Source organism: Eurypyga helias, unplaced genomic scaffold, assembly GCF_000690775.1.
Source record: "Eurypyga helias isolate BGI_N326 unplaced genomic scaffold, ASM69077v1 scaffold30933, whole genome shotgun sequence".
Classification (NCBI taxonomy): domain Eukaryota; kingdom Metazoa; phylum Chordata; class Aves; order Eurypygiformes; family Eurypygidae; genus Eurypyga; species Eurypyga helias.
The window spans coordinates 13,138-30,506 of NW_010242306.1; the positions used below are offsets into that span (position 1 = coordinate 13,138).

Below are 17,369 nucleotides of genomic sequence, written 5' to 3' on the forward strand. Positions count from 1 at the left end.
CCATACAGTTATTAAAGAAAAAGGTGTTGCATTCAAGGGGGTCATAGCAAAATGTTCATGAACACAAAATAGTGTTTATTATTTGGGTAGCATAAGAGTGTTGAAAACTTCAGTGACTGACAGTATTTTGAATTGCCTGTTTCTGACCAGGTTCTACCTTTATTTAATTCTTTAATATATCTTAGCATGCCGAGTTCTAAAAATTGCATGTGTCCTTTCAGGTTTGCCTGAATCTATTATTGCAGCAGCATGTGCCAGAAGTGGCCAGAGTGTTCTTCATGTTGATTCGTAAGTTACTCCTATAATTTTCCTTTTTAAGATTTAAAGTGGCTAGAAGTGTTTCGGTGTCTGTTTACTCTTCAGGACTTGTGTTTTGTGTTCATCTGGCATAAAGTAATTTTACGCTTTTTTTTGGGTTTTATTTCTGTCAATAGAACAGGAAATTTCTGTATGTTAGCTCAGTAACATGGAATGTAAGTGATGTGGTCAAGGATGCTGTTGATGGCTCCTTCTTTTGTACAGACAGGAATGGTTACAGGTTTAGTGGCTTTCATTTATATAGAAAAAATTTAGGATCTTTGAACCTTGGCTTATTTGTACACGTGCTCAGCAAAATTTAGTAGCATGACTCAAGTCCAGAGCTCTGGTTTCTGAGGCAAGCTTGAGATGAAATGCTGGTGCCTCAGCCAGCCAAGACAAACTCTTAAAATACTCCTCTCTCCCATCTAGCACTTCCGAACTCTAATTTTCTCATAACTCTTTTGAGACGATCTGTCATTACTAAGCAGCTTTTGAGGCTGCTTTACTGTCTGTGTTTTTCTAGAAGATAACAAATGCAATGTATTTCCTGAGATTTCTGTGCTAGACACCTGCACTGTGCCTGCTGCGGTTCATTTTGTGAGATCAAGGTATGATTACACAGCTTTTTCGCTTTGTTTTTGGCCACATCGCCACTGATTGTTATTGTTGCTGACTCCTGTCCCCTTGCGACTTTTTCAGTCCTGTTGTTAGTGCAGACGGGCTGTAGGATGGGCTAATGCAGTTTTGGGAGAGGGTCATAAGCAGAAAGCAGGGACAACCTAATCAGTGCTGCTTCGGACGAATGTTGTCACGTAGCCTAAAATGCCTAATAAATTTAAACAAATTTCTGTATTTCAGCTGTGGTGAATATTTGTGCATGCAACCAAGGTGGATAATGTGATAAAATGTTATCTCAAGGTGGGGGGAAGAAAATATCTTGTGTGTTTAATTGTAAAATTATAACTTTGTTAATTACCAGTAAAAGTCTGTGTGGAGACTAGCTTCAGGGAACCTGTTACCCCTTCTCTGCTGGATTTCGGCAGACAAGTGTTGACAGAAGGTTTTGAGGTGGAATGTAGCAAGAGGTGGCCTTTGCACCTTTACAGGTGCCCTGTAGCTGTGAGCTTAGATGGTCTGATTATTAGTACTAGGTTGCCAAAAATTGTAAGGTTGGTGTTTTATTTCTACATCATATTTTTGAGTTTTTCCCTTTATATGACAGTTCCTGTGTGTCCAGCACCTAGGCTGAGAGACATTTCACAGAGACAGTTTTTCTGTGTGTTTTCTTGTGTTTTCCACCAAGAGCTTAAAAAGTGTATGCTTTCTGCTGTTCATTTTCTCTGAACATCATCAGTTCAAGACTACACTTCTGTAATTCTCCCTTGCCTACAGCCCTTCAAAGGAACCATTCATTTCTCATACATTTATTTCTAATTTGAAATCATACACAACTTCAAAATGTGCAGGACTAGCTCACTACCTTGGTTGCATGAAATATGATTTTGCAATTGCCCAGTTCACTGTTACTCTGCCACAAAGTCTCTGGCCTCCTGTCTTGGACTGGAGTGAGGCCGGTAATGCACTTCAGAGTCAGTAGTCGTTATCAGTAGGAGACCATTTGGATTAAGAACTTGTCTTAATGAATCTTCAGGCACTGGGGACTACTCTCAGAACCTATGGAAAACTCCAAAAACTGCAAGGAAAAGTCATTAAATGGACTAATATTCTAGTATTTTACATCACAGTGTGATAGTACACAGCAAGGTGGTACTTGTGCTCCATATTTAATGTAACTAATGGTTCAGGTGAAACAAAGACAGCTCTGAAGATTATAATAATTTTGAAGAAGTATGCAACTACTGTGATACTGAAGTTACTATAAAGACTTCATGCATAATGTATAAGGGGATGCCAATTTCAAACACTTAGTAACAGTAATTCTTAAATTAGCTATTATATTGCTAACCAAAATACAAACCCCCTTATTTTAGACTAAGCAGATATAGAATGAATAAAATAGTTATGTTTGGATTTTAAGCTTAATGCATATATTATCGGTAGAGTACATAACTTCTGTTATTTCAGTTTTTCATATCCATTGCCTGTCAAAGTCTGTAATAATAGTTAGCCACCGGAACTTTGTTCTCTTTTATCCATGCCTATTTTTAGCTATGATGAAGAGCCTTTCAGAAAACTCTCAGAAACAGGCAATTAGAACTGTGGAATACAGATTTTGTTTATTACTGTTTTCACTTAAATGTGCTCATTTACATTCACACATGCTTTTTTTTTAATGATGAAAATGAAGGTTTTAACATTTGATTGCTTCCAGCTATGGAGTTGTTTTCCAGCTCTGGTGCAGGCTGAGGTCAGGGGAAGGTGTTCTTAACCAAGGTGTTCTTCACTCATATTAATAGTTGCCATTTTAATGGGTGTATGTGCTCACCGAATCATGGTCTGGAATCCGTATCTTGGCCAAAAAAATAGGTATGTTTATACTGTACAACTCCTGCCCCATAAATGGGGGAACATTTGAAGCCATCTGCTTTTCGTGTTCAGTTTAGTACTCCTGCAAAAAAAGCCTACCAAAACCAACGGAACCCCCTCGCCCTGGTGCCACTGGAACTTGAAGGGAAAAGTTAAGTCCTAGGAAACTTGCCAGAGATCCAGCTGAATGAAAACATTTTCATTTTATCTACTGTATATCTAGCTTAATACACTCATTTCCAGATGAATTTTCAAGTTTCATTACACTGAGGTAACACTATAATTGAAAATTCATTAATAAAAAACCTGTTTCTACTGATTTTATATTTATATGTTGACACATACAAAATATAAATTATATGTTTGTTGTTCCCTTCTTAAGGGATCATGAGTTTAAATTATTTTCAGAGTGTAAGAAAATAAGATTTGGGGTTACTGAAATAATTGTTTGTGTCAGGTGTGCTACTTTGATTAATTTTTTGTTCTCTATAAAAGTCATAATGAAGTTAGGCACAAGGTATAGAAAATGTACACGGATAAGTCTTTGTTTATAGTTTGCTTGCACTCATTACCTTGTGTACATCATTTTATTACTTTTAATCTCCAGCCATGTTTGCATTTATCATAATATACTGCATAGGTGATTATGGAAGATAGTTTTGAAGTGGCCTATTATAAAATACTAAGTTCTAAGTTTGATTTATAAACATTGTCCAAGCATTGCCATCAGCAGTAGCTAATCTTATTCAAAATAGTCACTTCACTGCAGTGTTGCCATAAATTCCTGTAGACTGATTTTAAACTAAAGTTAGCTTCTGCCAAATAGTAATTGAAGGAGCTCTATTTCTCTGTGCCAGCTATCTGTCTCAATAAACGTAAAATCTGTGGTTCTTTTTAGAGAGCTACATTTACTGTAGATATTAATGAGCTGTTGACGTGAAATTTCAAGGATATTTGTGAAGTGATTTAGAAAAGTGATTTGCAATTTAAAATGTGGAGATTGGCACTTAGTTTAAACTTGAAGTTGCTGAAGAAAGGTAGATCAAGAGTAAAAGTTGATTACTTGAGGTGGATGTACTTCCCATACTAACTGTTCATATGCACAGGATTTTCTCCTGATGGCTTGTTACGTTTTCCACTTTTGGTCCTTTGCTTATTTGCTTCTTATAATTATATATCTGTATGGTCGTGTACTAGTTCAGTTACTGAGGATGGGGCACTCAGAGGTGAGGTATGTTTAGGTACATTTTGTATTTGATTTTCAGCATCTAGAATATAGCATTTGTAGTCTTTGTTTTTGTTGTCTACATCCTTCCTAGTTGACTGACTTATGTTTCCATGTAGAGTTTAATTCCAAGGAAAAGGAGTGTCAAGTTTCAGGATTTTCACTCCTCCTTTGTGCCCAGTTTGCTCTGTTTTCTTCTCATGCCATGCTTCCTGACACCCGTTACCTTTCTCTTTTTTTGACTTTACTTTGCCCATAGAGTACTTGCGTGTTCCGTGTGTCCAAAATTACTTTTTATCTGAGCATCCAAAAGCATGCTGGGCACTCTCCCTGTGCTTCCCCCCCTCCAAGATACCTGCTTTTGTAGTTTGTTCCACTTCTTGCTAGGCAATCTGTCTCACTTTTTTTCAGAACTTGTAAAATCCAGAATGTAATGCAACCTGTGTCTTCATGTGACCTTGCTTTTGATCTTTAACCTCGGTGAAGTGAGGTAGCTGTGTAAGTGCAGAAACCAGAGGGCAAAAAGGTTGCTTCTCAGAACAGGGACATTTCTTGCAAGAAAAATGAAAGAGTTGAATTAACTTCTAGTTACGCAAAGATTCTTAATTCAGATATTTTTTGTCCTTTTTTAAAAAAAGTTAGGTTTATTTTGCTGTACGACATGACCTCTTGGCAAAGGCATTAGAGTGTGAAACGTTCTCAACTGATCCAAGATAATTACCTTTGGTCATGTTCATATCCCGGGCTGTAACGTAATGTGGTACAAATGACTGCCACCAGTACCCTTTTACTGAGCTGAAGGATCTCAGGAACTGTTCGGGTTAAAACCTTTTCCTCTTGGAAGGCAAGGAAGCGTAGTCCATTTCCCATGCTCTCAACGTGATTACTACGCCAGAATGGGAATTTTCAATACATGTGACTGTGTACTTATTAGGTAGCACATGAAACTTTATGGGTTTGAAATGTAAGTCATTTTGTGTTCAGATCCTTAAAATCGATGTGGCAGTAAGTTCCTTTGGAAATGACAGCTGCCCTGACGGTTCAAGACTCCTTTCTCAAAGATCAGATGCAGGACAGACACGCACAGGCAGCTCTCAGGAGCAGTCATGAGGCATCAGCAGCTTTTCCTCAGTCATCACCAGCTTTGACTGTTACACCGTGGCTGTTATGACATGGCACAGAGAAGGGCAGTCTTAGTAACAGGCATGGGCCGTGAAATGCTTTTTCTGTTCTTATGATGTTTTACTTGTGTATCCCTGCTTGCAGAAGTGCTCGGTTTCTCAGGTTCCAGTCTGTCTTCAGAAGGACATGTTAGATATTCTCTTGGTTCGGATTCCAAGAATATTAATCAGTTGGAACCAATTTGCAGTTTCAGTGCCCTGGGCTGGGATTTGCTAATTCTTTCAAAGGATTCGAAGAAAAAATGGTGTTAGTAACTGAGGGAAGAAAAAATCACAAACCAATGTAGGGTAAGAGAGAATTAAGCTTTTGCTGAGGTAAAACGGTACTTGGGCTACATTTCCAAAACTTTGCAAAATTGACTTCAGCAGTTCTGCTCTTCGCTCTGAACTACAGATTCAGGATTTGAAAAATGTGAACTGAAAGCAGCAGTATTTTAATGCATATGAAGATCCACGTAATAGAGGAGAAGTTTTGAGCAAATATCTATGAAATAATCTATGGTAGAAAAACAAAACATCTGTGCTCTGTCTAACTTGGTAGAAAAATCGATTTTTAACTCTGTTGTTACATCTTCAATATGTTTTATGTACTTACCTACAGGATAATTGAATTCTAACCCTAAAAAAGGCAGAGAATATCCATCGTTGTGGTTTGCTAATATAGCAAGAGAAGAGAGGAGCTGAGTCCTTGAGATTTTAGGACAACGTTTTAGCTTTAATTAGGCTTTGATCTTGGCCATTACTTTAAGGAATTCCTCAGTTCATCTTCAGGGCAATTATAACAAAAATATTTGCTTACAAAGGAGTGCTAGTGGTAAAACCATTAGTCAGCTCTCTTCGGAATTCCTCTCCAAGATTTATACTAAAACTTTTGCTCATTATTCCAGTAATCAGGTCTGATCTACCTTCTTTCTGTAGTGTTTTCAGAGGAGAAAATTAGCAATCCTGATTCATTATGTAACGTAGGATAAACTAATTAAAATTCCAGGAAAAAAATCTCAAAGTTGGTGCTTCAAAAGAAGATGAGTATTTGGGGTGGTATATCCCAGCGGGAAAGGTGCGCAGGCACCAGGGGAGAGGAAGGGCAGCTGGGATTCATTCTCCATTTGCGAAAGGCCATACTGTCTTCTCAGAACTGATGGAGCTTCACAGCAGCGTTAGAGAGCACTTTGTTGAATGGATCGATTCCCATCAGGGGTGGTTGAAAAGAAAAGCAGTTTCAAAGGAAAACCCACCTGATGAACAGAGAAATGTTTGCATCAAAGGTGTTTGACAGCTCACAGATCAACTTTGCAGCTTTCTGTGTTCATAACATATTAATTTCTCTTACTGAAAGGTTTAATTTTAAATATTCTAAATATGCATTAAGTTTTATTGGCATAGATTCAAGAAAGCCAGTCCTAATTTTAGGCAGGTGTTTTCTGTGATTTCCATGATCAATGGCCTTGCTTGCTTTGACAGCCAGATTGTATTCCATATTCAAGGAAACTTGCAATTGAAGCAGCAGATTCCCTTAAAAATAAATCTTCATGCCTGTGGTTTTTTGGAAATCCCCGAAGTGGCAGAGAATATATGGGTGTTAAACTTTTTATTCAGGGGAATCTTAAGAAGAAGCAAGAAATTAAACTGCAGCATTGACAGCTGAAACAAAGCTGCGTGCAACGCTCAGTTACTGTTCTACGGGTCGAAATCTGACGGAAGCGGGCTTCTAATAGATTCAGTCCTCGTTGTTTTGTGCTCTGTATGATACCACACAGCGGTAGTTTTTGGGCCTCACCCATGTCAGTCGTATCACCAGGGAAGTGTGAGCTCCTTTTTACAGGTGGTTGGTAGTAGAGCTTCAGGTGGAGCTCTTCTGCTGTGGGTAGCCAAATGGCAGGGGGGACTACCCGGGTTCGCTCATAGGCCCAGTCCTCCCAGTTCATGGCCTTAGACAACCACATTCTCTTGTTGCAGCCACCTTTATTCGGCGAATGCTGGATTTTGTTGTCTTTGCAAAAGATGTCCTATTTATGTTCACCACTGTTGCCTTGCAGTAGCTGAAAGACTTTTTTGGGTCAGTTTCTAGTCAAGAGCAATTAGGCATTGCTTAGCAGACATCTGTCCTTCATATGCTAAGTAAGCAACCTAGCATGGAGCATCAGCCTGCGGTACTGCAAGGGGCTGACACTCTTAATGAAGTCTTTGTCAGTGCAGATAAGCCTTGTCAAAAACATCCCATCTGAAATAGCAGTATCAAACCTGATTTTAATTTTCCACTTTCATCAGACTTATCTCTACAACTGAAAAGTGGAGGAGGTTATGAAAAGATTTTAAGTTCATTTGATTTAGCAGTCTTCGCATTATTCTGTCAAATGCAAACCCCATCTTCCTCCCTAATTTTCCTTTTTTTTTTTCTGCGTATGCAAAACGATTAGGTATCCATTCATGAGGGTATTTTTGGTATTTTCACGCTGCTGTGCCAGCATTCAGTGCCAGAAAACAGAGTTAAATCCTGAAATTACTTTTTTATTTTGTAAGAACTAGTGATTTTTTTAAAACGTAATTGCTCCATTATTTTTCCTGTCAGAGTTGTTAAATATTTAAGATGTGGTATGCTTGATAACAGAAGCTAATTAATCCAAGTGATGTTTAGAGAAATACTCAGAAAAATTTAAAAAAGGGAGAGCAGAGACTTTCTTTGATTAACAGCAGAATTGTTAATTTTCTGTGATTTAAAAGAACTAAACTAACATTTTCATACAGAATGTGGTAAATACAAACAAACTGCTCAGGGAGCTGTGATCGTCTTGAACAAATCAGTGCCTTTGGCTCCACCTACAGTATATGCAGTTTAGTAAGAATTTTGCTGGATCATCTTAGTTTCTAATAAGCATAATTGTTCTGTAAGCAGTAGATAAATGACCAAACTGTCCTTTATTTGACGTAATGATTAAGAGCTGTGGTTTCTACTGTCTGGACCCAACTGGAGTTTACTTAACCCTCCTTTGCATAGCCACCTCGGGAAGCACTGTTAGTGTGGAAGTGTCCTGCAGTGCAGTGACGTTGACTTCCAAACCGCCATCAGTCGGAAGCAGTAGAGCTGTGCTCATGTGGCAAAGCTGTTAGGTCCTGCCAGAACCCGAAACTGTGGAGCATGGTATGGATACTAAAAACTGGAACTGGCTTTTCTGAGAGCTCCGTTGAAACTGTCAGACTTGTTGGCTTGGCTCCACACTAAGTGACGATGTTTGTAGTGATGTACATGTTTGAGGTAGAGGTGTAGTCAAGTCTTGGCCCAAAAGCAGAATTATCTGTATTTTCCTTTTACTCATAGCATCCCACATGCTTTTCTCAGCATTATTCATTTTACCTTCCAAATAATTTTGGTTTTGTACCACAGTCTGTTTTGTCAGAGATTGGTACAAATGAGTGAAAAGGGAAATTTTGCATCTCATTAAGAGTTGTGAAATATTACACCGGTTTTTATATTCTGTATCTGTGAAATCTGTCATGTAAAATATTGTGAATGTTTCAAACTTGGTTGTGTTTTCCTAACTTGAAAAAGCGATATTTTATCTTTCCTTCAAGTTCCATTGTTGGTTTTTTCTTTGCAGGAGAAATTACTATGGTGGAAACTGGGCCAGCTTTAGTTTTTCAGGATTACTGTCCTGGATTAAAGAAAATCAGGTAAAAATTTCCCAAATGACTTCTTTTAATGATCTTTAATGTTAAGTCTTGTTTGTTTGCGTAATTTATTACAAGACAAATTATCACAATGCTCTTTCTCTTTGGTGATTTGACAGATCAAAGAGGTTTCTACTTTACTGGTTAAGATTATGCACCTGGCCTAGCAGTCTTAAGACTCTGATATGCCTGGGCTATTAATACTGTCATCTGAGACCCAGCAGTCTAGTGCTCAGTCATACTTCTGGGGTTCTTGAATTTATGTAGAAGCAACTACGCTATTGTTTCAATTAATTTTGTAGCACTTTCTGTAAAGGATAATCTGGCCTTTTCCATTTCCTGTTTGGTTGTTTTCCTCTCTCTGATGTTTCAGTCCCTTTTGTTTTTCTGGTATGCTTTCAGCTGATTCCTCTTTACTGTGAGAAAGGTAATTACTGGATTCTTCCTTTGAAATGTCCTGTAACCAGGACAAAGAGGTGAATGTTGATAGGGTATTTTTCGATGAGCCACGTTTATGTAATTCATGACAGTCCACTAGAAATCTTCTGAAGAGGATATTTCTTTAGGAGACTGAGCACTTGGACTATATTAGCAAATGGATATTAGTATTATTTACTGAAGCACTATGAGCCTGTTGGTCCGTAGAAGATGGAACTGGTTCAGTTCAGTCTCATGCCTGTTTGTTAGATAGCACTACCTTCTGCCATAACCAGTGGAGTTGCTCAATGTCAATTAATATTCTCAGGGTTCTGTTCTATGATTTAGAGATTCCTGTGTGGACACATTAATATAATACTCAAATCACTGTGTTTTTTGATATGTTCTCCGTTCAGAAAGTTTTGTCACAACACTTGAAACTGACCTGGCTGCTGCACTCTGTCTTTCTGTAGGTTGTAGATGTGTGACTATAGACATTTATAGTTCAGGAGCAGCTGGCACAGTACAAAATGTAACTTTGTAATTGTTCTTTGTAAGCAAAAGACGGACATCGATGATGAACATGAAGACTGGAGAAAATTGATCCTTGAGAATGAAGAAGTTATTTCTCTTAGCAAGAAGGATAAAACTATTCAAAATGTAGAAGTTTTCTGTTTTGGCGAGTAAGTATAAATATAGAAATACACAAATCATTCTGTATGCCCAGAGGTAAATAATCATATTGTCCTGTTGGCTTCAAGCATTTCACCACACTAGCAAGTTGCGTGTTGTCTCAAAGTAACGATGAGCTCTGAAATGTTCTTAATGTCCTCTGCTTTTGTTGAAATCACTTGTGCTTCATGGCAGCTAACTGATAGTTCTTAAATTAGCTTACCTGGATGCAATATTATTTGTTGGCCAACTTTGTGAGTTGGTAATGTTCTTCTGAGCAGAGAATGGAAGTGTTTGTAGGTATTAGTAGTAGTAGGTAGTTACGCACTCCCATCTATTACATTTTTCCATTCTTAATTTGGCTAAAAGCTGCTGTTCTCATAGTAAAACGCTGAACTCCTAAGTACATGTAAAATGAAATACGTACACAAGAATAGGAACACAAATGTGCGCGAGTACTGTAACTGTGAAATACTTAACCATGCTAAAATGATAAAGTAATGTTTGCCCTTTGTCATTTTTCTATTCAGTGGATCTAACTTTACTCATTAAACAGTGCATACCCATGATGCTTTAGAAGGAGCTGCGTGGTCAAAGGCTCGTGGTAATGTGGTAGCAGTTAGCCTTTTGGGGCTGTCACCTTCTTTCTGTTTTTGAAGTAAGGTAACGCAGCTCTTGCTTTACATACAGCATGCAAAAAAATACACGCTTAGTTTGAAATACATTTACTTTTGCGAACGCTTGTTGCAGAAGCACGTGAAGAACAGTTTACTGTCCTAGGACTGAGCATGGGGTAAATACCTTTTAGATAGGTCTTTGCAGAGGTACGTCTGAATTAGCAGAAGTTGAGTACCAATTTCATTTTTTGTTTAGATTTTTAAATGGAAGTACGTTACCTTGTTATATATAAGTTATGCCAAAGATAAGCTTTTCACAAGGTCATATTATTGAAAATCAAGGAACACGTAAAAGTAACCTTGTGAAGCAGTGATGTTGAATACCGCACAAGCACAGTAACAATGGAAAGTGTCCAGGCCTCAGACAAATACAGAAAAGCAGTTCAGTTTTCAATTACCATTTTTATCTTTTGGATTTTGCACTGAACTGAACACTGTTCTGAATTCCAGAAAGGTTCTTTGCGATAGTTATGTAAGTTTAACCTTGAATGTCTTAGACAATATCATAGGTAGCTGAATGAAACGCTGACAGATACTCGTATAGAAACATGGATTTCTTTCTGTAAACATCATTGATAGGAAAAAAAATATATATAAAGGTGTAAATTATTCTGAGACAATCTGAAGGTCACAGACTCAGATTATTCCGAAGTTCTATATTGGACAGTAACAGCTGCTTGACTGTATTGCAGATAAAATGTTATGCTTGGTTTACAGCAGTGTCAGTTGAATAGTGTAATTGTAATCCTGTTGCCATAATAAATACTGTTCAGAACCAGTATTAAATCAGATTAAAGGTTTCATAGCCTCTTAACTTTTTGCATATGATATTCCTAAGAAGATGTGATATTGACTGCTGGCCAGCTCAGAAACGAGTCCCCTAGCACTAAGATAGTGAGCATTATATTCGAGCCAGGAGGAAATAGAAGATTCTACTTTTAAGCATTTAACAGCGTGGCAGTACAATGCTCTCCTGATTATCACCAAAAAGCTCGCAGAACCCACAGGGAAGAATGGGAAGATTAATAAACCAGGCAATGAAGAAGTTTTCCAAAATAACTTAAAACTTTCCGAGAGAGTCAATTATTGTGGTTTTGACAATTTACACGTTCTGGCTAGATTCTGTTGTTTTTGCTTAACTTTTATAACTCCTATGAAGTAACCATTAAACATTTATTTTGAAAGAATAAACAGCTGGGTAGCAGTATAATATACACAGTGCAAATCTGAAATGAATGGCCTTAGAACAAAGTGCATCCATCAAAGGAAAAGAATACTGTGTCTACAACAAGCTGTATTGAAAAAAGGCAAATGGCTGAAAAATAAATAGTGAACACCTGTGCTGAATAAATTAACCAGCTGGTTGGCAATTTTTCATTTGACCTATCTGAAGGGGTTGCTGTTACAAGGCATTAATAAGACACATTCATTTTAAGATATTCCTTTGTTAGTACCATTAATTGATGAATGGTGGAAGATAATATTCTGAATTTACACAACAGTTTGTCTGCAGATGTATTATTTTTTTCTGAATTAGGAGAAGAATTGACTGTACAAAAGTTCAATTTGAGTGATTTTTGTAGACAGTTCTTACATTATTCAGGGATATTTGTTCCTATAGCAAGGATGTCATGAATTTAGATTATATACTGGTTTTAGGCTTTCATTATAAAATGTGTAGAGCTGCAAATCATGCAGATTTACATATTCATTAATGGGAATTGAATAGAGATTTAAACTATGTACATGTAACATTTCTGTTACACTGCATTTTCAGAGGGGTACAGAAAAATAGAGTGTATTGTGGATCTAAATTTTACTTTGATTTAAAAGGCAGTAATGAAGTATGTTTAAAATTAAATTGAACTGTACATTGACTTCAGAAAAAATTAGAAAGAAAAATTTCCTCTGAATTTTTGTGTTATAAAAAGCTCTAGGATGGTTTAAAGAAAAGCTTCGTTCCTAGCTATTAAATCAGTGGCAACAGCTTTTGCTGTTTTCACAAATATCACGTTCCAAATTCGTAAAAAAACCCACCCAAAAACCCAAAGAGAACCCCCAAATTTAGTTAACTTTCACTTGTCATTTTTGTAGACATTACTTTTAAAAAAAAGCATTTGACCAGAGTACTTACGTTTCTTCAAAATTTTTAGTTATTTAATGCTTGCAGTGTGAAGCAAAGAGACGTAATTAATGTACAGAAACAGACTTCTTTCATTAGTGTTTCCTTGTAACAGTTCCTGTATTTCCCAGGGCAATATTTTACCCCTTTCATGAATAAGTGCTTCCTGGTGGCTGTGCATAAGCCCAGAGACTTATTCCAAACTTATTTTGGTGAGTCCATGTGAGCTCCCTGAGTTCGTGAGGAACAACTTTCAAAGGATACAGGGGTTTTGTACCCTCTTTTAACAGAAATCCTGCACTCTGTTTCCATCTGTAAGGCTACAGAAGCAAGAGGGAGCATTTTCATGTGTATACTGAATAAATTCCTTACTGTTCAGAGAATTTTAACCATCCTATTAGTTATTGAAATTTTGCACTGTACGTTTGCAGGTCACCTTTACAATCATAGTTCATTAGTTTTCAGCCAAGATTAAATTGTTTATTCAGTGCATTAATGGCTTGTGGTACAAAGATAAAAAGATAGTCTGAAATTATTGCTGAACTCCTTTCACTTACAATGACATTGATTTGATTCATCTCAGCTGGTAGTATAAACTGAAAATCTAAGTTCAAAAGTACTAGTTTCTAAGGTAGTTGTCATTGAAGTTCAAGATAAAAAGAGTAGAGGAGATTAAAAATGGAGGTGTGCTTTATAAGAGGAATTTTAAAGAACTGTGTCGTGAAAGGGAAATGGACTCTGCAGGGTAAATGTGTGGTAACATCGCCCCTTTCGACCGGCTGCCTACATCTACTGTGCACAAATGCGTAACACTCGCGTAGTAACAACCTTGCTACGTGAGGGAACCTTGTTGTGTATGCCTGTTACTTGAACGACTAATCAGAACCTAAGGTCAGAGTTGAAAAAGTGATCTGGAAGCTTTATTTAAACTTCAGCTCAGACTTGCTGTAATGGAGGATGCCAGGTAGTCTCAGTGGCGTAAAGCACTTTCCTTTTCTGCCGTGAGTTTGGTTTTTAAAACAGCTGAGCTTAATGACTTTAATGCATGTTTGCATTTCAGTTTCAAAAATTCTTTTAATCCACATGAAAAACCTAATCGAATTGCTTCACTCTTTCTTTTTAAAAATACTGTATTTCTTTTGTTTATGTACCTGGGTATTGTGTTTCACCACGAGAGGTTTCATTTTCATTTTAAGCTCCTTCCATCTTTTGAGTCCATGTAAAATAAGACCTCAGTTTTTGGCTTTGGTTTTTTTTATTTTTCTCCTCAGTAAAAGTACTCCTCTTGAATTACAGCTTTGCAGTCAAAGATCCAGAATTCTGTAGTGGGTGGTACACCTTATTCAGCCAGGATAAAGAAATTCTAATGCTTTCCATAGTAACACTCGAGGTTTCCATTCTGGCATTCACTCAAAACTTTAAACAAGTTTTTAAGGCTCTTCTCCCCTTGTGTTTTTAATCAGTCAGGATTCAGCTGAAGATGTTGAAGAAGCTGGTGCACTGCCAAAACTGCCTGTCCTTGGGGACTTGGGTGCTGAGGGAGTTGCTCAGGAATCGGAAGAAGAGTGCCCGCCAATGCAGAGTGCCTTACCGGAGGTGGAGAGCCAGGAACCAGAAAAGGCTACAGGCACTGAGCCAGCAGGTGCTATGGAAGGGAATGGTACAGAAATAACCTCCCAGAATGCAAGTTCTCCTAGTACGGCTTTAGGCGAGTCAGCACTGGAATTGGGAAAAAATGAAGCTGCACCCTCAGAAACTTCTGCCCAGGAACAAAAGAAAATTACGTATTCCCAGATTGTTAGAGAAGGCAGAAGGTTTAATATTGATTTAGTTTCCAAGGTAGGAACTGAACGACTCTCTTCATATAAGTGCATTTACTGTTCTTAAAATGCTGGAGTTTTTAGGAGATCGTTAATGTTGCGGAGGCCTGACACACAGAGACACTCTTGAGATGTGAGTGAGACTTAGTACCTGTAAAACAAACCAGAGCTATTTCATATGTGCTCTTTAGTGTTTGTTTGTAACCAAAGAGATCATAAAGCATGGCTCAGAAATACGGCCATAAAATAAATTTAAGTAACATCTGCAAAATTGCTGGTTTTAAATAGTACTATAAAAGAAAAAGTTGAACAAGGAAAATCTGTGTGCAGAACTTGGATGTTTTTAGGATTAAAAATTATTTCCCTGTTGAGGTGCTTCCTGGGTTTTAGATTTATCTGTGAAACTCTTACTGTCTGTCTGTACTAGTTTTTGTTTTCTGGCAACTAAAGCATTGAATCATAATAAATTTTATTGGAAAAAAAAAATAATTACAGTTAATCCATAACATACAAGTTGACTGAAAGTAGTTGTTACTGTGTAGAATTCCTACTAGGCTGTGTTCTGCTTGGAGGAAAAGCTATTAGTCCGACATATTTGGCATGCTGTTTAAACTCTAAAGTCTGCCTTTTACGTACTTCACAGTATATGGATACGGCCCTGCATATTCAAGTTAAATGCAAATGTGTCCTAAATTCTGTGCTTTAGACTATATGTGTACTCTGCAGCGGGAAGTTTTTTCGAAGTTGAGTGCTTCATTTTTCATATTCTGCATGAAAATATTTTTCAAACCTCTGGAAACTGGAAAAAATCCTTTTTTCAAGAATTTATTAACTTTGTGGATAAATACAGCATTTCAAATCAGGTCTCTGTGCTGTAAATGTTGATACCTCTTTCATGCTTGATTGGAATGACATCATGAAAACAATAGTCAGCGTGTAGCGGTTAAGCAGATAATACTATTTTGTATCCTCTCTGTACTTTTTCTGTGCCACAGTGTTATATGGTGTAAATTGCAATGAATTCTAGAAATTCTGGCAGAATACTAGTCACCAGGGCAAGACTAGTGGTTTGTGTTGGTTTCTCTCTGGTACTGGGAGCCACTTCCTTGCAGTATCCTAGTTAGTGTTCTAGTAAACATTTTATCTTCAAAATTCCTGTGTGGTCCTGCAAATTCTGTTACTCAAGGCCACAAGATCGAAGCATATTTAATCTCCAATGCTTTTCAGTTCAGACATATGTCTTCTGTTAATACATTTTTGTCCCTTCATATTTCATAATATATTTGCAGCTTATAGAAAGAGTGAAGGTAGAGACGTTATAAATTAATATAACAGGGTATGACTGAGTCATAACTGTGAGTTTAAGGAATTTACATTTAGAAAATGAGACATTATCGTTTCAGGTAATTTAAGAAACAACTAGTGATGATTTACACAGACAGCGTCATGTACTTACTGATATTAGGAAATGAAGGTTGTAAAATACAGTGTTCAGGGATATATAGCATACAATACAAAGGAATTATCCAGGGTGGCAATACAAAACAATTATCGCAAGCTAATACTCCCAGACTAATCAAACTAAATGAGCAGTAGGCTGACAGCTTCCCCATTTCTCTCCTATGGACTCACTTCTCCCTTTCCCTCCTACGGACTGCTTTGTCTCTTCCAGCGGTATCGTCGCTTCAGTTTGTTTGATATTATTTTGCACATAGTACATCTTGGTATTCTTTTATTCAGGTTTTACTGCTCTGTATGTACTGGTAATAGTTACAGAAAACACCTTACAAATGAATACTGTTGGTATCACTCTTCTGGTGTAAATACTTTCTCTTTACTTACCATTTCCTTTTTTTCTTCACTGTGTAGTTGCTATACTCCCGAGGTCTGTTAATTGACCTTCTGATTAAGTCGAACGTTAGCAGATATGCAGAGTTTAAAAATGCGACACGAATCCTCGCCTTTCGAGAAGGAAGAGTAGAACAGGTATTGTAAAATAATGTCTTGTGTATGTTCAAACTCATCTTTTTAAAGTCAAGAAAGGTGAAATTGGTTTTCAAGAGTTTTGTAACAATAGGCTAGTGTTTTTCCTTAAGATTCTGATTATTTTCATTTCTGTAATAATGAAAAGTCATTTGTGTGTGGTATATGTAAATTTTTTGTTAAAAAGACGCCAACATAAGAATATGCAGTCGAGTAAACTGTTGACATAAATCTTTGCCTCATATCAAATATTTAGACCATGATCAATTTGGCAGTTAATTTTTAAAGATACACAAGTTTTAGGTTTTCAGTTTCATAGCATAAACTTGATTTGTTTCTCTGCTATGTACAAGAGGAGTCATTGGTGTAATAATGGCAGCAGGAGATTTTGGCACAGTTAATGAATACAAACTCTTTTGATTAGCTCTGCAGTCAGAGGTGCAAATGAAATTGAAGGGAAATAAAAAGGGGAAGAGGCTAAAAAAGATATTAAAATATTTTTATTATGGAAAATTGGTAATTTCATTATAGATATAGAAGATAATAGAAATAAATATATAAGTAAATATCTATAATAGAAAATAGTAATTTAAAACATTTGTTAGGTAATCAGACTGTGGTGTTTCTTGATGCTTTTCATATCCAGAGCATGGAAAGTATATGAAATTATTAAAAATATTTTCCAGGTACCTTGTTCTAGAGCAGATGTCTTCAACAGCAAACAGCTCACTATGGTGGAAAAGAGAATGCTAATGAAATTTTTGACATTTTGTTTGGACTATGAACAACACCCTGATGAATACCAAGGTAGTGTTTCGT

General features: G+C 37.0%; 1 protein-coding gene across 1 annotated transcript in view; it reads left to right on the forward strand.

Annotated features, from left to right (window-relative positions):
- Window positions 1-221: 221 nt before the first annotated feature.
- The window catches only part of LOC104507685 (rab proteins geranylgeranyltransferase component A 1-like), a gene marked incomplete at its 5' end in the record, with an annotated part of 55,790 nt that continues 38,642 nt past the window's right edge, over window positions 222-17,369 (forward strand). Inside the window, 6 exons of the mRNA XM_010149046.1 lie at window positions 222-288; window positions 8,790-8,862; window positions 9,835-9,959; window positions 14,211-14,586; window positions 16,437-16,553; window positions 17,237-17,357. Of these exons, the coding sequence (XP_010147348.1) occupies window positions 222-288; window positions 8,790-8,862; window positions 9,835-9,959; window positions 14,211-14,586; window positions 16,437-16,553; window positions 17,237-17,357 (879 nt within the window). The remainder of the gene's footprint in view (window positions 289-8,789; window positions 8,863-9,834; window positions 9,960-14,210; window positions 14,587-16,436; window positions 16,554-17,236; window positions 17,358-17,369) is intronic.